General features: G+C 42.5%; 1 protein-coding gene and 1 pseudogene across 2 annotated transcripts; one reads left to right on the top strand and one right to left on the bottom strand.

The window, feature by feature from the left end:
- The first annotated feature begins 5,603 nt into the window (after positions 1–5,603).
- Positions 5,604–6,786, top strand: LOC125549373 (protein RGF1 INDUCIBLE TRANSCRIPTION FACTOR 1-like). The gene is made up of 3 exons (XM_048712807.2): positions 5,604–5,846; positions 6,116–6,352; positions 6,445–6,786. Exons 1-3 carry the CDS (start codon positions 5,658–5,660, stop codon positions 6,664–6,666), a joined length of 648 nt encoding a protein of 215 aa, XP_048568764.1. The 5' UTR covers positions 5,604–5,657; the 3' UTR covers positions 6,667–6,786.
- A 7,128-nt stretch (positions 6,787–13,914) lies between these two features.
- LOC147982009 (uncharacterized) lies at positions 13,915–15,153 on the bottom strand (annotated as a pseudogene). The gene is made up of 2 exons (XR_015599962.1): positions 14,632–15,153; positions 13,915–14,557 (listed from the first exon to the last, which is right to left on the bottom strand). The product of XR_015599962.1 is annotated as an uncharacterized LOC147982009 (transcript).
- Between the last annotated feature and the right edge of the window lie 4,193 nt (positions 15,154–19,346).

Raw genomic sequence — 19,346 nt, 5'->3', positions numbered from 1 at the left:
TCTGCCGTGCCAGATATCTGCGACGCTGGAATGGACATGGTATGTGGGGTGGATCCGGAAGGAGGAAGGCGAGGGCACGACTGAAGAACGGATCGCTGACGGTGTTGCGAGTTGCGACGCTATCATACGGACCTTGAAACGCTATCACCGACTTACCCACCCCCCCCCCCCCCCCCCCCCCACGAGACTTGCCTGCTCCCTTCCCATGCTCCCATCCGTGCTCCCGCATACGTGGCTTCATTTGCTTCATTTGATTGGAAGAAAATAAGACTCAGCCCCACCCCCTGAAAATCAGGGGAGATGATTAGATTAGAAAAGAAAAAGGGAAAAGAACAGCCGTAGGATGAAGTGTGAGCACACGGATGGGAGCATAGAGAGGGAGCAGGCAAGCCGGATCCCCCCCCCCCCCGGGGGAACTCCTACCATCCAGGCCGCCTACTTCGCCTGCCTGCATCCTTGCCGCATGCGTCGCTGCTGGCGTAGCCGCCCTCTCCACCTCGTACTCACTACGGCCATTGATCTTCTTTTTCTCCACAAGCCACTTCTTTGCATGCTCATTCAAGATGATTTGGTCCGCCAATATTATTTTCGCATCCTCCACGTTCCGTGCGATTTGCAACTTCTTAGTCTCGAGCTCAATCTCTCCAAATGTCTTGGTCTTCTCGAGCTCCCATTTGATCGCAACCTCGTGCTTCTCCAACTTGATCTTCTCCCTCTCAATTTTCAACTTCTTCTCCATCCTCTTCCGGTCCCCATCCATCATCTCCTTTCGCGCATTCAACATGAAATTATACCTCTCCTCTTTCTTGTTCTCCCTCACCGAAAAATGCCCATCCATGTGGAGGACATTTTTGTAGCCATGGCGAGAGGCCCTTGCCTTCTCCATGTGGAGGACTTTTCCAACTTGCTGCACCACCACATCAGAAATTGTCACAGACGATCCTGAAGACTGGTCCGCTATAGGAGTTTCTAGCAATCCCGGAGCAGATTCGCTGCTGGTGGCAGGTGCGAGATTTTCTGTGGCCAGGACAAAGGCATGACGTGAAGGCGGGCGGCACAGAAGATCCGGGCACTCTATCTGCTGGGCCCAGCCCACGCGCCTCCACATACACCTGAGGATCGGCGCCCGCGCGGGATTGGTGGCTCGCGCGCCTGGCGTAGACAAGCGGGGTTGTACCAAACCGGTCGGTTGGCTTGTCGCTGCAAGGCGGCGTGTGCATGTGGCGAGGTGGGTCCACGCCCCGGCGTGTCGGGCACAGATGGAAAGAGCGGCGCTTCCGTGCTGAGGCCGTCAGCGCACGCCTGCAACCGAGGCACTGATCCCAGGGCTGATGATGTCAGATCTGCAGCTGCCGATCCCGAGGGAGATCTGGCTGCAGGGTTGGCACATAGCGGACACATGAAATTTAGGCCGTTTATACTATTTTCTTCACTGTTTTTCCTCAAAAAATCTGCTGCTTCCTGATCTGACCCTGCATCACCACAATCCTCCTTTTCATGGTTAGAAGCATTAGTCATATAATCACTACAATTGCCATCCCCATGCTTAAAACCTGTTAAATGAGAGGATAAAAGGAGGATTTCTTTTCGAAACAAGGCATCGGCATTAGGATGTAAATGAGCGAAAGGGAAAACGATTTCATCAAAGACGACATCACGAGAAATATATACTTGACTAGTAGGAACATCTAAGAATTTAACGCCCTTGTGTTTAGCACTATAGCTAAGAAAAACGCACTGTTTGGAATGGAACATGAGTTTGCGGTTGTTGTAGGGACGCAAGTTGGGCCAACAAGCACATCTATACACGCGAAGAGAGTGGTAATCTGGTCGAGTATTGAGTAGTCTATGCATGGGTGTATCATTTTGAAGAACACGACTAGGAAGCATGTTAATGAGATGGACCGCGGTAAGAAAGGCCTCATCCCAAAACTTGAGAGGCATGGAAGCACCAGCAAAGAGGGCTAGACCTACTTCAATTATGTGCCTATGTTTGCGCTCAGCGGAGCCATTTTGCTGATGCGCATGGGGACATGACACATGATGAGAAATACCCAAGGTTTGACAAAACAAATCTAGTTTCTCATACTCACCGCCCCAATCAGATTGGACCGCAAAAATTTTGCTATCGAATTGACGTTCAACCAGTGCTTGCAAATGTTGGAAAACTAGGAAAATGTCAAAACCTTTTTTAAGAAGATAAATCCAAGTATACTTACTAAAATCATCTATGAAGCGAACATAGTAAGTATGACGTCCAACAGACATAGGGGCAGAACCCCAAACATCAGAAAAAACAAGTTGCAAAGGCCTAGTAGAAACACTAGTAGATAATGGATACAACAATTGATGAGATTTTGCTTTCTGACAAGAATCACATATGGTTTCAAGACTACGCTCACCAACACATGGGAGCTGATTATTTCTAAGCACTTCTTGAACAATAACAAAAGATGGATGTCCTAATCTTGCATGCCACCGCTCTAAAGAGAGTTTGATGACACCAAAAGATGGATAGAACCCATGCACGCATCTACCTCTGTAGAGAATATGGGTGAAATTCTAGAAACACTTTATTGTCAATGGCAATACGATGAACGAAAAGGAGATTTTTGGATGTTTCAGGAACATGCAAGATATTTTTAAGGTGTATATTACGACTAAGGGTTTTGACAATTGCATGACCAATATGATCAATCCTCATACCTTCACCATTGGCATTGTGAACTTGATCATGGCCATGATATTTCTCGCTCATCGTCACCTTCTCAAGCTCGTTGGTGATGTGGTTGGTGTCTCCGGAGACGACGTACCAGTTTGTGTCAACTCTGTATGACGTGTCTGCGGCAGCTGCAACTTTTTTTTCTGGAGTTGTTCTCGTCATAGCGCCAATCACAATCGTTGGCGATATGGTTATTTTTCTTGCAAATTTTACACTTATTTTCATACTCCTAATACCCTTGGAAGGGACGCCCCTGTTTTTGCCGCCGCCGTTCTGGTAGTGGCCGCCGCCATCGCCGCTGCCGGTGTTCTGGTAGTGGCCGCTGCCACCGCCGCCCCAGCGTTCTCGTAGTGGCCGCCGCCACCACCGCCGCCACTATTGTAGTTTTCGTTGCCGCCACCGCCGCCACTGTTGTAGTTTTCATAGCCGCCACCGCCGCCACCGGCGTTGGAGTTGTTGTAGTGTCCGCTTCCGCCGCCGCTGTTGTTGCCACCGCCATTCTGGTAGTGGCCGCCGCCACCACCGCGAGATCCACCACCACCACTCCTGTTGGAGTTGCGATAACGGCTGGAGTTGTTGCTACCACGGCCTCGGGATGCAGCATTAGCCGAGGATTTGAAAGCACCTGCTCCTGTCCCGTGGAACATCTCAATAAGCTGATCGAAATTCGCGACCATGCCAAAGATATCATCCACCGAGAGGGGTGCGGACGTCCAGCGCCGATATCAAGGGTTGGTAATCCAGCCGTGCAATGATGAAAGAAAGAAGATCTCATTCCATTATGGGACTCCCGGCGGCAGCTAGCTCATCCGAGAGCGCTCTCATCAGCCCAAAGTATGCGGAGGCGCTCAGGGAGCCTTTCTGTGCATTGGAGAGAGCGAGAGATGTGGCAGTTGTTCACACGAGAACGAGATTGGGAAGCGAACATGTTCGCTAGGGCTGACCATATGGCGTGCGAGGTTTCTAGTGAGGCAACTTGGATGGGAACCTCCTTCGAGAGATTGGAAGGAGAAAGGCTACAATCTGCTGATCTTGAATCAGCCATGGGTTATAGGTAGGGTTAGGAGGGATTTGCTCCTTTCCTCCTGAGTTCTTGGTAACTATGGTTTTGTTTGGCTCAGGTGTAGTTTGATCTATGTACCCATATAGCCCGGCACCCATGATCTGGCAGCGAGCTTGGGCTCTCCATAGGATGTAGTTGGTCCTTGTGAGGGGCTTGGATGTGGTGCTGGTAAGACCAATGGATGGAACTTGGTTGGAGGTAGACATGGATCGGTTTGGCGGAGAGGAAGGTGGGAGCTAGGGTTTTGCGATGGGAGGAAGGTTGGTGCTAGAGTTTTGCGACGGGAGAAAGGTGGGTGCTGGATCCTAGATGTGGCGGAAGAGGGAGGCTCTGATTACCATGTGATATTGTATCGAAGCGCCTCAATGCCCATACACAGGCACCCACGGTATATATATTGATAGATGTCTTGGGTTACAAGCTTAGGCTGTTGGAGATCAACCAGGAGAGATTACAGGGAGGTTGAGAAAGAGATTACAGAAGCCTAACTAGGCAGGCGCACCCAACCAACCTGACACAATATATTTAACAACCCCGACCAGGGGAATTAGGCAGGGTGACCCCATCTCCCCTTACCTTTTTCTTCTGGCTGGTGAAGGTCCTTCCTGTCTGCTGAAACATGAGGTGAGTGAGGAACAGATCGAGGGTGTCCAGGTAGCAGCGATAGCTCCCAAGGTATACCACTTATGGTTCGCTGATGATTGCATTTTGTCCTAATGATTGCATTTTGTTCAGTAAAGCTACAGGGCAGAATGTCACAAGGCTGAATCTGATTCTGGACACTAATTGCAATGCTTCTGGCCAAAGAGTCCATTTAGAAAAATATTCAGTTTGCTTTGGTAGGAGATGTTCTGGGGAAACTAGAGCTTCGATTAAGGGTATTCTTCACATCCCTAATGAAACCTTGGCTGAACGTTATCTTGGCTTGCCCTCTGATGTCGGAGGATCAATCAATGGTGCTTTTAGCTATCTCAAGGATAGGGTGTGGAAAAATGTTTAGGGCTGGATGGAAAAATGTTTGGCGGGCAGCGGAAATCTGGTTGGTAGTTCGTTTATTCCCCAGAAAATTCATAGAGCTCAAATAGGATCCCAGATATCCTAGCAAGATATAGCCTCTCCGAGTGTTGCACTGCTTTGTGGATGAACAGAGGACCCCGGTGTATCGGGGATCTCTTGCCTCTGGATTGTGTAATCCCGTTATAATGGAATAAACACCTATTTGACCTGCAAAAAAGGAAGATATTTCAAAGTACACACAGGAAAAGACAAAAGGAGCACATCTAAAGACGATTCTCATAATAAAAATATATGTTTGTAGATCAAATCTTTTGTTTGATTTGCAATTTATTTTCACAATTGTCTTAGTATTGATGTGGGCCATATAATTTCCAGTGTTTATATATCATATCATAGAATATTTGAGTGACAGAACTAATTATGTGTTAGCTTGGCAGTCCAGCTAAGCCATTAATCTTAATGCACACATTCTTATTGTTTTTTCATGGCCTAAGTAAGTACTCATCCTTTCCCATTATGTTTGGTGACAACCTTTTTGGCATTTGTGTCACTAAAGAAAATATTTTGTTCACGTGAAATGTATTCCTAGATGTACTAAGAAGAATGGATAACCATCCACTGAAAAGGAGAAATGCCAAATGCTTGGTTGTACCTAACCTAAGCACCTAATAATTACAAAAGTATGCGGGCCTGTCTTTCTGGACTACATATCAGTTTCAGCCCCACAAATTCCGTAACAAACTATGTGCGCCAGCTGTTTTACTGCCTAGATCACACTATAAAGGTACCGCGCATACCGTCCCTTACTAAACACAACACATAGTAGTACAAGTGCAAAGCGTCTTTGTTTTCGCCATGAAGGGGGGGATGGTGCCTACATGGCTAGAGCTATTGCTTGCAACACAGTTCTTCACAATTTGCACCAACCATCTCTCCTCTACTCGTAATGAGTGTAACCTATTCTGCATAGACTGCAAGGAATCGAAGGGCGGCTTCTGCTATTATTGTCGTTCGCGCCATCATTCCACCCATCGAGTAATCCAGGTATGGTGAACAACGTTATGATTTGGTAATAGAGATTATGCAAGAGAATTTTACATCATTTTATATTATCTATGAACTTGGGGATCTTGTTATATAAATATGGTTGGTATTAACACCTACATCGTATTTATAGAACATGTGTCAAAAGTTACCAAATCTAATACAACCCATCATATAAAAATATCAACCATGTATTATCTTTCATGAAAAAGTGGATTGATCTACCTTTGTGTCATGACCAACATGAATTAACTTATGGAATCTTGTAGATAAGGCGGTCATCATACCATGATGTGGTCAGGGTTGCCGAGTTAAAAGATATACTTGATATTAGTGATGTACAAACGTATGTCATCAATAGTGCAACAGTTGTATTTCTTAATGAGCGCCCACAACATCGTGGTTGTGGTGTTTCTGCGATCAAGGCATCATCATCATCATACAATTGTGAGATTTGCAATCGTGCTCTTCTCGACCCATTCCGCTTCTGCTCTCTGGGTTGCAACGTAAGCTACTAAACTATTGTGTAACTATTGAAACTTACCCCGTGTTATTAGTTCATTTAAGGTTATCATATTTTTGACTATTTTTTTGGCAGCTTAAAGGAATCAAAGAGGATATGAGGACAAGTGTTCCGATTGGAGATATTATTGACTATACAAGGAAGGATGATGATACAGATTCCAGTAACACAAGTGGAAATTCTGGTAACAATGAAGGGAGTTGCAGCGATGCAGATTATTGCAAGGACAATCCATCTCCAGCAAGGGTTATTCGTCACCGCCGAAAGGGGATCCCTCAGCGGGCACCTTTTTTTTGAGAGAAAGCTGTTATGAATAATTTGCTGGCACAGTAGCAAATGAATTGGAATAAATAGTTTTATTGAAGGTCATGTGTAAGGTTTTGAACAAAATAAGAAATTACAGCTTTTTTATCTGCATGTACTTCTTTGATGTGCCTTCATTGGCAATGCATTAATTGAATTTATGTTCTGAATCTTCATTGATAAAAAATATGTATAACTGAAGGTTTTACAATACTAGAATTTTGTTTTGATGATATAAAAACGGCGTATAGCAGAGGTGATGGGCAAATCTTCTACTTATATCATACTAGAGCACATAATGGTAAGCTATGTTGCTAGAACATACATAGTATTCTTTCACCAACTTCACGAGGGGACGCACATTCCTTTTTATTAGAAACGGACGACATGCATGGAGAAACTTGTCCAACACATTTTTTACATGCACAATCGGAAGAGTAGAACTACAAAGACGGAGGCGAGGTAGGAGACAAAAGAAAAAGAAAGAGGAAAGAAACAACAAAACAAACTGCCCCATGAGTTCTATTCGCTTATAACTTGAACGTTGTCTGCACATTTTTTGGCAGCCATTACAGGTGGAATAAAGCTTTTCGGGACCATATAGTCCAGAAAATGGCTGTAGCCACCAAAGTCGAACATCTTGGCTTCCTTTGCCCAAATTGCGCACCACACAAACTGAAGACTCCAACCAGCTCCTCGTCACTACTTAGCTGGATGCCTAGTAAATTCCGAATACCCCTCGTCCTGTTGCATTTGCATCACAAAGCGTGTGGCTGTTTCACTTGCAGCAGATGACAAAAGGGGACAGGTCGATGAGGTTTTGTTTCTTTAGCAGGTATCTCACTCACTTTGATCCTTTCCCTGACATACATAGTACGCTCATCAATAGATTGAATGTGATTCCTAAATGGTTAACCTGCTGAGTATCTATAAAGAAAAATGGAAGAGAACACATGCACTATATTGGTAAACGCTTACCAAGTCATCACACCAACACATGGAGGCCTCTCTTTCAAAACCAGCTACTTCAGTTGATGCTTCGTTAGTGGATCTATCGGGTTCACATGTGAATATTTGCACCTAGCAGGTGTTTTTTTTCCCATAGGCTCATCTTTTGTTAGATGCTGTGTTGGGGTTTGAGAAGAGTTTATTTATAGACTTTTTTTAATCGATAGATGCTGTGTTCGGGTTTGAGAAGAATTTATTTATAGACGGGCTAGCACATATGACGCTCGGGAGAAAGAGATGGTGATTGTGTAAAAGCCCATGATGTAAAATGTTGGCCCAAGATAGAATATATTTTTTACTTTTCTGACTCTATTGTTCACTCGCTCGAACTGATCGCCGAAATGTTCGACGTGAAGCTCTTTATTCATCATTGTTTTCTCCTGGAGTCCGCTGGAGAACTGATGACCATCGTGTCGTCTCCATGGAGCCATGCAATGCAAGTTTCCAAGGTTCACGCCAAGCAGAAGTTGCTCGAGCCCGTCAAGACCATCCGCAGCCGCGCCTTTTTCTTTTTGGCTACGACGGTGTCGACGGGTGCCACACAGCTAAGCTTAGGTTTGTTCACGCTGACTGCATATATCACATATATGTGGTAGCTCTTGTGCAGGTATGACCTCAAGACCGGAAGAGGTTATGAGCGACTTCGAATATGTCAGCTTTTTTATGCAGCGCAAAAGATATGTTCGTCCTAGTAGCTGCTTTGTTCAGACCCTCCTTCATTTCTGCAATAGAACTCATATTTATCTGAATTAGTAGTGTTATGGAAACATAGAAATAGAATAGAAGGAAAATAAAATAACGCTAAAGAAAAAGTTCATGAAAACTGGGAAAAACTGTGAAAAGGAACTCAAAGATTTAAGAAAAAATGGAATAATGTTATTTAAGAATCTTTAAATTTATTGATATGCTACTTTTCGGAATGAAAATTTACTAGCAATAAATAAGAAAAATAAACCGAATGAAAAACTATCGAAGTTGTCGTGGAGTTGACACGGCAGATGTCCTAGGGCAAGGACTTAGTCGTAGGGCCATCGCACTAGGAAGCTTAAAGGGGTTAATCGGGACAAAGGACACGAGAGAGTTTTTATACTAGTTCGGCCCCTTACGATAAAGGTACAAGCCTACGTCTATTTGGGATTGGTATTGCTGAGGTTTCGATCTTCAAGGGGATCAACTCGCCGGCTTGATTATCGATCTGGTTGTTTTCTTCCCCTAAGCCGCCACCGGGTCATCCCCTTATATACATGGGTTGACGCCTGGTGGCCTACAGGGTCCCGGCCGGCTTATAATCGTGTCCGGCTCGGTGACTTCCTTTACATGTCTTTCTTTACAAGTCTTTCCTTACATACGGCGGTTTACAATATCGGGCCTTAAGCCGGCCCCAGGCCTTTGGGCCTTCTATATGTTTAATAAACTATCATACTGGTAGTAATATCCCCAACATTAGGCCCCAGGTTGACTTTGAACTTTTGTTCTTTGTCAATCTTCAATACTTAGATGAAATCCATCTTCTTCTGTCTGAAAAACTCTATAACCCTCCGTGACGTCATCTTTTGAAAACACAAAAAACTTTCATGACGTCATCTTCCAGTGGACCTTTTATCTTTAATGCTTCCTGAGAATCGAGGCGTCTATATAGCTGGATAACCATTATTTGGTTCTCCCTTGATTTTCGCGCCCGTTTGTCCGCATCTTGTCCTTATAAATAGGCTTGCCCCGGCCTTCCTCATTCTTCTTTCTCTCTTCTTCTTCCTGTCGCCGCCTCCCTGCTTCTCGAGCTCCGCCGCCGCCGTAGCACTCACCGTTGCCCTCAACGTCGGCCGCTGCACCACCCTGAGTTCGTCCAGAGAGACGCGGCAACTCTTCGCAGTAGATCTGCATCTCGTAAGTTCCTTCTTTTTCACGCATCTAGATCTGTATTAGGGTTGCGAGTTCATCAATGTTCTTCGCTTGTTCATCACGGATCTTCTTGTAGCTCTTCTCCTGCAACTTCTTCTGATCCAAAAAAGAAATATAACTCGGGCGGTAGTTGTTTTGCGTCCATTTTTGATATCAGTGATACGTCTCCAACGTATCTATAATTTTTGATTGCTCCATGCTATATTATCTACTGTTTTGGACTATATTGGGCTTTATTTTCCATTTTTATATTATTTTTGGGACTACCCTATTAACCGGAGGCCCAGCCCAGAATTGCTGTTTTTTTTGCCTATTTCAGTGTTTCGATGAAACGGAATATCAAACGGAGTCCAAACGGAATAAACCTTTCTGGAACGTGATTTTCTTCCCGAATATGACCCAGGAGACTTGGACCCTATGCCAAGGAAGCTTCGAGGTGGGCACGAGGTAGGGGGGCACGCCCTATACCCCCAGGCGCGCCCCCACCCTCATGGGCCCACCAAAGCTCCACCGACATACTTCTTCCTCCTATATATACCTACGTACCCCCAAACGAACAGAGGAGGGGAGCCAAAAACCTAATTCCACCGCCGCAACTTTCTGTATCCACGAGATCCCATCTTGGGGCCTGTTCCGGAGCTCCGGTGGAGAGGGCCGTCATCACGGAGGGCTTCTACATCATCATAGCCTCTCTGATGAAGTGTGAGTAATTTTCCTCAGACCTTCGGGTCCATAGTTATTAGCTAGATGGCTTCTTCTCTCTTTTTGGATCTCAATACAAAGTTCTCCCCCTCTCTTGTGGAGATCTATTCGATGTAATCTTCTTCTTTTATGCGGTGTGTTTGTTGAGACGATGAATTGTGGGTTTATGATCAAGTCTATCTATGAATAATTTTTGAATCTTCTCTGAATTCTTTTATGTATGATTAGTTATCTTTGCAAGTCTCTTCGAATTATCAGTTTGGTTTGGCCTACTAGATTGGTTTTTCTTGCCATGGGAGAAGTGCTTAGCTTTGGGTTCGATCTTGCGGTGTCCTTTCCCAGTGACAGAAGGGGCAGCAAGGCACGTATTGCATCGTTGCCATCGAGGATAACAAGATGGGGTTTATTTCATATTGCATGAATTTATCTCTCTACATCATGTCATCTTGCTTAAAGTGTTACTCTGTTTTTAACTTAATACTCTAGATGCATGCCGGATAGTGGTCGATGAGTGGAGTAATAGTAGTAGATGCAGAATCGTTTCGGTCTACTTGTCACGGACGTGATGCCTATATACATGATCATGCCTAGATATTCTCATAACTATGCTCAATTCTGTCAATTGCTCAACAGTAATTTGTTCACCCACCGTAGAATACTTATGCTCTTGAGAGAAGCCACTAGGGAAACCTATGGCCCCCGGGTCTATTCTCATCATATCAATCTCCATCACTTTAATCTTGCTTTACTTTTTACTTTGCCTTTTACTTTTCACTTTGCATCTCTATACCAAAAATACCAAAAATATTATATCTATCAGATCTCACTCTCGTAAGTGACCGTGAAGGTATTGACAACCCCTAATCGCATTGGTTGCGAGTAGCTATCGTTTTGTGCAGGTACGAGGGACTTGAGCGTGGCCTCCTACTGGATTGATGCCTTGGTTCTCAAAAACTGAGGGAAATACTTACGCTACTCTACTGCATCATCCTTTCCTCTTCGGGGAAATCCAACGCAAGCTCAAGAGGTAGCAAGAAGAATTTCTGGCGCCGTTGCCGGGGAGTCTACGCAAAAAGTCAACATACCAAGTACCCATCACAATCCCTATCTCTCGCATTACATTAGTTGCCATTTGCCTCTCGTTTTCCTCTCCTCCACTTCACCCTTGCCGTTTTATTCGCCCTCTCTTTCCCAATCTCCTTCTCCTTCTCCGCCTCTCTTTTCCGTTTGCCTTTTTCTCGCTTGCCTTTTTGTTTGCCCGTGTGTTGGATTGCTTGTTTGTCGCGATGGCTCAAGATACTACCAAATTGTGTGACTTCACCAATACGAATAATAATGATTTCCTTAGCACTCCGATTGCTCCTCTTGCCAATACTGAATCTTGTGAAATCAATACTGCTTTGTTGAATCTTGTTATGAAAGATCAATTCGCCGACCTTCCTAGTGAAGATGCCGCTACTCATCTGAATAGCTTCATTGATTTATGTGATATGCAAAAGAAAAAATATGTCGATAATGATGTCGTTAAATTGAAGCTATTTCTTTTTTCGCTTAGAGATCGTGCTAAAGCTTGGTTTTCATCTTTGCCTAAAAATAGTATTGATTCTTGGAACAAGTGCAAAGATGCTTTTATCTCTAAGTATTTCCCTCCCGCTAAGATCATCTCTCTTAGAAACAATATTATGAACTTTAAGCAACTTGATCGTGAACATGTTTCACAAGCTTGGGAGAGAATGAAATTAATGATACGTAATTGCCCTACTCATGGTTTGAATTTGTGGATGATTATACAAATTTTTTATGCCGGATAGAATTTTGCTTCTAGAAATCTTTTATATTCGGTCGCGGGAGGCACTTTTATGGAAATCACTTTGGGAGATGCTACTAAACTCCTAGATAATATTATGGTTAATTATTCTCAATGGCATACTGAAAGATCTTCTAATAAAAAGTTCATGCGATAGAAGAAATCAATGTTTTGAGTGGAAAGATGGATGAACTTATGAAATTATTTTCTACTAAGAGTGTTTTTTCTGGTCCTAATGATATGCCTTTGTCTACTTTGATTGAGAATAACAATGAATCTATGGATGTGAATTTTGTTGGTAGGAATAATTTTGGTAACAATGCTTATAGAGGGAATTTTAATCCTAGGCCACATCCTAGTAATCCTTCTAATAATTATGGGAATTCCTACAACAACTCTTATGGAAATTATAATAAGATGTCCTCTGAATTTGAGAATAGTGTTAAAGAGTTTATGAATTCACAAAAGAATTTTAATGCTTTGCTTGAAGAGAAATTGCTCAAAGTTGATGATTTGGCTAGGAACGTTGATAGAATTTCTCTTGAGGTTGATTCTTTAAAGCTTAGATCTATTCCTCCTAAGCATGATATCAATGAGTCTCTCAAAGCCATGAGAATTTCCATTGATGAGTGCAAGGAAAGAACCGCTAGGATGCGTGCTTCCAAAGATGCCTTTATTAAAGCGTGTTCTTCCAATTCCTATGAAAATCAAGATGAAGATCTAAAAGTTATTGATGTGTCTCCTATCAAATCTTTGTTTTGCAATATGAATCTTGATGAAACTGAATATGATCTTCCTTTACCTAGAAGGCGTTCTAAAAATTCAGAGTATTTAGATCTTTATGATGAAATTGATGAAAGTGGGATTGAAAGAAATAAAAATCTAGATGTTGCTAAACCCACTATATTGGATGTCAAGGAATTTAATTATGAAAGTTGATATTTAATTGATTGTATTTCCTTGTTGCAATCCGTGCTAAATTCTCCACATGCTTATAGTCAAAAGAAAGCCTTCACTGAACATATTGTTGATGCCTTGATGCAATCTTATGAAGAAAAACTTGAGTTGAAAGTTTATATCCCTAGAAAACTCTATGATGAGTGGGAACCAACTATTAAAATTAAAATTAAAGATCATGAGTTTTATTCTTTGTGTGCTTTGGGTGCTAGTGTCTCCACTATCCCCAAAACTTTGTGTGATTTGCTAGATTTCCGCGATTTTGATGATTGCTCTCTAAACTTGCATCTTGCGGATTTTACTATTAAGAAACCTATGGGAAGGATTAAAGATGTTCTTATTGTTGCAAATAGGAATTATGTGCCCGTAGATTTCATTGTTCTTGATATAGATTGCAATCCTTCTTGCCCTATTATTCTTGGTAGACCTTTCCTTAGAACGGTTGGTGCGATTATTGATATGAAGGAAGGGAATATTAGATTTCAATTTCCATTAAAAAAGGGCATGGAACACTTTCCAAGAAAGAAAATAAAATTTCCATATGAAACTATCATGAGAGACACTTAGGGTGTGTTTGGTTGGGGAACCAACTGTCATGGAATGGAATGGTTCCATTCCAGAGGAATGGGTCCGTTCCATTCCTGTGTTTAGTAGGAGCAAAAGAGCGGAACGGGTTGGTTCCATTCCGCTGTTTGGTTGGAAGAACGGAATGAAAAATGTAATGACATAAATTCAAAATTTCGGCAGCATTTCATTTGTATTTTCAAAAAAGACAACATAACAATATATATATATTCAAGAAAGACAACATAACAACACATATAGCACAGGTTTCAACAACACATATAACATAGGTTTCCCAAAAGCAATCAGAGTGCAATAGAGCCATACATGTCAAGTTCACATACTTGACAACCACACATGTCATGTTCGCATACCAAATCTCCAAAAGCAATCAAAGTGCACTACAGCCATACATGTCAAGTTCACATAATTGGCAACCATACAACCATATCGAATTTAGAAGTTCTTCTTGACATACCTACTCACCCAAACAGACTTGTTGATTTGGGTAAGTTTCATGAAGGCTCTTGCAGTCTTGGGGTTGTCCACAAGATGAGCATACTAGTGGGCTAGGTGCTCTTCTTGAAAATCTGGCAGTGTTGATATTACATCCCAAAGGTCATCGGGTATGTCATCATCATCTCCACTAGACTTCACAAGCGCTTCAGCGACAAGTTTGAACCCATCTTTGAGAGTGATAACTAGTGGATCCTCAACAACGTGCTTTATCTTAGCCTTCTTTTTGGGTGGTGCTTTGGGGTCACAAGACTCACCAACATTTGGTGACGTGTTCACCTCACCATTCTCCTCGTCTTCGAGATCAATAGAAAGAAGATTGTTGCCAGACCTAGCATTCTGCCCCTTGGCCCCCATTGTCCCATAAATGGAAGCCATGGCATGATAGTGTTCAATTGGTGTATTCAAGAAGGGGGCATCATCTTTGTGGGTCTACAAACATTGTGCAAATTGATTAGCATAATGCTAACATAAATGGCATCAGATTTGTGGGGTGAGAAGCATACCATACAATGCCCTGCATAGTGCTCCTCGCTGAGCCTAATTGTGCAAGTGTCTTCATCCCGTAGAGCTCCACTTAAATTCTTCAAGTTGGCTACCCTTCCCCATATCTTCCTCCACTTCTTGAGATGGTTTTTGACTTGATCTCCGGTGACAGAAAGCTTGAATTTCTCGTTCAAAACAGCAGCACATTGTCTATGATGCACATCCCTGAATCCACTTGAAGTTCTCTTCCCATCAGCAACAAGACCAGCCAAAAAACCAAGCATGGTTTTCGTCATCGAATTGGTCCATACGATGATCCCAGCTCTCCCGGAGCTCCCACTTGCAGCGGTGACTTCAACACTCTCCATTTCTGTCCAGCCAACAAGAGAATGAGAAAACATGGATTATAGCATTTCAAATACATGGTGCAAATAGAGTAAATGATATAATCTGTCCAGCCATGAAATAAATTCAAATGTAGTTGTCGAAACATCACAAATACATGGTGCAAATAGAGTAAATGATATAATCTGTCCCGCCATGAAATAAATTCAAATGTAGTTGTCGAAACATCACAAATACATGGTGCAAATAGAGTAAATGATATAATCTGTCCCGCCATGAAATAAATTCAAATGTAGTTGTCCAAACATCACAAATACATGGTTCAAATAGAGTAAATGATACAATCTGTCCAGCCATCAAATAAATTCAAATGTAGTTGTCCAAACATCACAAAATACATGGTTCAAATATAGTAAATGATACAAATACATGGAGTGTGCCACACTCATAGATTAGCATACATGAGTTGTCTATCTTCCCACATTTGGGCTGCCATTTGTAGCCTACGGTCTACCACGGCCCTAGTGTCACTTGCTTGTTGCCTTGATGTTCTAATTGGTTGGGTGGTCCATGTCACTTCAGGTATAATAAATTCATCAATCCCTTGTGATAGTGCATAATTGTGAAGAACACAACAAGCTATAACAATGTCAACTTGTGTTGGGAAAGTAAAGAATGGTTTGGCATCATCTAAAATTTTGAAACGCCTCTTGAGAGATCCAAAAGCCCTCTCTACCGTCACCCGTAGTGAAGAGTGCCTAAGGTTGAATAGCTCCTTATCATTTTGGACTGGATTGTTGCCCCACTCATTCAAATGGTACCTCACACCACGAAAAGGTGGTAAGAACCCGGGCTTGGCTCCATAACCGGCATCAACTAGGTAGAACTTCCCTAAAAAGGTGAAACAAATAATTGTGACAATGGTTTCTTGCGGCAAAGAACATATGACAATTTCTATCTAAGCCAACTTCTTACCTGGTGGTACTTGTAAGCCTCTCTCACGCGTTAACGCATCAGCTAAAACGGTTGCATCGTGTGCTGACCCTTCCCAACCAGCCAATACATACGTGAAGCGGAGATCAAAATCTACCGCTGCCATCACATTTTGGGTTGTAAAGGCCTTCCTACCACGAAAAGAATGCTCCACATCTTTGGTAACACCTGCTCGCACATGTGTACCATCGATAGCTCCAATACAATCCTATATAGTGACAAGTAGTAAATACCATATCATATAGCCTACATACCTAACGAATAGTTTTAGAAATTACCTTAAAATATGGGTCAAACCGATGATTTCCTGCAATTTTTGTGGGGGTCTCCAATGATGGTGGCCGTATATAATCATTACGAAGCTCGCCTATGGCATGAAGAACCTTTCTAAAATAGATGCTGGTTGTGCCGTATGATCTACAAAAATTGGCTGACACAACCCTATTCCGAAGGTTATGCCCAATTGTATGCAAAAACATCGCCAATTGTTGCTCCACACTAAGATGTGGACTGTCTTCTAGCAACTTGCGATCCCTTATTATGCTACACAAATTAAAAAATGCAGCTCTTTCAAACCTTAACATGTTTTTGCACAACACATCACTTTGCCATATTTTTTGGTTTAGATAATCAAATCTGATTCGATCTCTTTCATGCATTGGCCCATAGGTAATGCGTGGTCTTCTTTTCCTTATTATAGCCCGAATAATGACTGCCATTGCAGCTAGTGCAACAAAAACAGCAGCTCCCCTAACCATCTTTTTTCTTTTGTTCATCTTCTTGGCCATCTACAAGTGATGCATAGTATCAAAAATATAGCTACGAATGACGCATACATCAACAATATATATTGCAAAAATATACTGGACAACATGTATTTTCGTACAAATTAGGAAAACAGAGTACTAATTTTACCAACATAAAGTAACAAAAGTGAAACAAATACAACCATGAATCATCACAAGAACCACTCCATATCTCTGTATCACTCTCGTTTGGGCATATCCAAGACCAACAGTAGAATATACAAGGGGAAGGGATTGATGTTTGTACCTAGAGATTGGGATGGTGTGCTGGGCCTCTGCTGCCGCTGTCAGCCTGCCAGAAGCTGCCGCCCCGCTGCTATTCCTCTGCAAGCCGCCGCAACTGCAGATCCAGATCGAGCTCCCTCTGTTCTGCAGCAAATCATGAGAGGAATGAGAGGAGTTAGTGGGCACCGAGGAAAGGAGGGAGTCGGCCGGCGGGGAAGGAAGGAATCGGCCAGCGCGCCTAGATCCATGGACGGGGAGAGAGGAGGGAGAGGCGGCGCACCTGGAGGGAGAGCGAGGCGATAGGGCTGTGAGGGCTGTGAGAGAGCGAGGGGTGAGCGGTTCCGCGTGGTCCGGCCATTTTCGAGGTCTCACCACGTTCCGCATCTGGGCCGAATATTCGGTCCGCGGGAACGAGTGGGTTCTGATCCATAAGTCCAACTGAACGCGAAAACGAGGCCTAGGAATGGGTCGGACCCATGCCATTCCAGTCCGTGACATCAAACAAACACACCCTTATGGATTGCCTACCAAAGATGGCAATACCTACATCTATCCTCACTTTTATGCCTAGCTAGGGGCGTTAAACGATAGCGCTTGTTGGGAGGCAACCCAATTTTATTTTTAGTTTTTTGTGTTTTTCTTCTATTAGGGAATAAATAACCCATCTAACTTCTGTTTGGATGTGGTTTTATGTTTTAATTAGTGTTTGTGCCAAGTAAAACCATTGGAAAGACTTGGGGAATGTCTTGCTGAACTTGCTGTAGAAAACATAAACTTTAGCGCTCACGAGAACTTCTGTCATTTTTATTTGGAGAGTGCTATTTAGTTAATTCTTATTTAAGATGATTAGTAGATAAATTCCTCACGTCCAGAAATTTATTTTAGAATTTTTGGGGTTCCATATCTTGCGTTAGTTACAGATTACTACAGACTGTTTTGTTTTTGACAGATTCTGTTTTTCGTGTGTTGTTTGCTTATTTTGATGAATCTATGGTTAGTAAAATAGTTTATAATCCATAGAGAAGTTGGAATAAAGTAGGTTTAACACCAATATAAATAAAGAATGAGTTCATTACAGTACCTTGAAGTGGTCTTTTGTTTTCTTTCTCTAACGGAGCTCACGAGATTTCTATTGAGTTTTGTGTTGTTAAGTTTTCAAGTTTTGGGTGAATTCTTGTGATGGATTATGGAACAAGGAGTGGCAAGAGCCTAAGCTTGGGGATGCCCATGGCACCCCCAAGATAATCCAAGGACACCAAAAAGTCAAAGCTTGGGGATGCCCTGGAAGGCATCCCCTCTTTCGTCCACTTTCATCGGTAATTTACTTGGAGCTATATTTTTATTCACCAACATGATATGTGTTTTGCTTGGAGCGTCTTGTATTATTTGTGTCTTTGGTTGTTAGTGTGCCACAATCATCCTTGCTGTACACACCTTTTGAGAGATCCATACATGAATTATAATTTGATAGAATACTCTATGTGCTTCACTTATATCTTTTGGAGCTAAGTAATTTTGCTCTATGTGCTTCACTTAGATCTTTTAGAGCACGGTGGTGGATTTGTTTTAAAGAAACTATTGATCTCTCATGCTTCACTTAAATTATTTTGAGAGTCTTAATAGCATGGTAATTTGCTTAATAATAACAAGCTTGGTATTCAAGATTTGTGAAACTTTCTTTTGAGTGTGTTGAATACTAAGAAAAGTTGGATGCTTGATAATTGTTTTGAGATATGGAGGTAGTAACATCAAAGTCATGCTACACTAGTAGAAAACAAAGCTTTAAAATCGGTTCGTAAGGGCCTTTAGTGCCGGTTCCATAACCGACACTAATTGGTGGGCACTAAAGCCCCCCCCCCCTTTAGTACCGGTTCGGCACGAACCGGCGCTAAAGTGCCACCACGTGGCGTGAGCTCGCGCCCTGGTATGGGGGACCTTTAGTACCGGTTGGTGTTACCAACCGGTACTAAAGGTTTTTTTTTGAAAATTTTGGAATTTTTTTTGATTTTTTTTTTTCAAATTTTAATTTTTCTGAATTATTTGGTGATTTAGTCTCTAATTACCTCTCTTAACTGCTCAAGTGTGGATCACTCATTCCAAATCATCTAACTTCCCGACCAGTCACCCATCCCTCTCACTACTCCAGCCCAAGCACGCTTAACTTTCGGGTTCTATTCTCCTTCGTTTCCAAGTGTGCACTTGTTGTTTTCCTGACAATAGTAAGATGCCAATCCTATTAACCCTCAGGACTTTAGCTTGAGCATGAAGTCACACATTTCACTGTTTGAGTTTGAAACTATTATTCTAAAAAACAGTAATTATTTAGTAACACTAATATTTCTTGAATAAGTTTGACCAAAGTTTGA

Source organism: Triticum urartu, chromosome 3A (assembly GCF_056163025.1).
Source record: "Triticum urartu cultivar PI428250 chromosome 3A, HENAU_Tu73, whole genome shotgun sequence".
NCBI lineage: Eukaryota > Viridiplantae > Streptophyta > Magnoliopsida > Poales > Poaceae > Triticum > Triticum urartu.
Note: the sequence above shows the minus strand (reverse complement) of the source record. Positions and strands in the feature narration are given on the sequence as shown.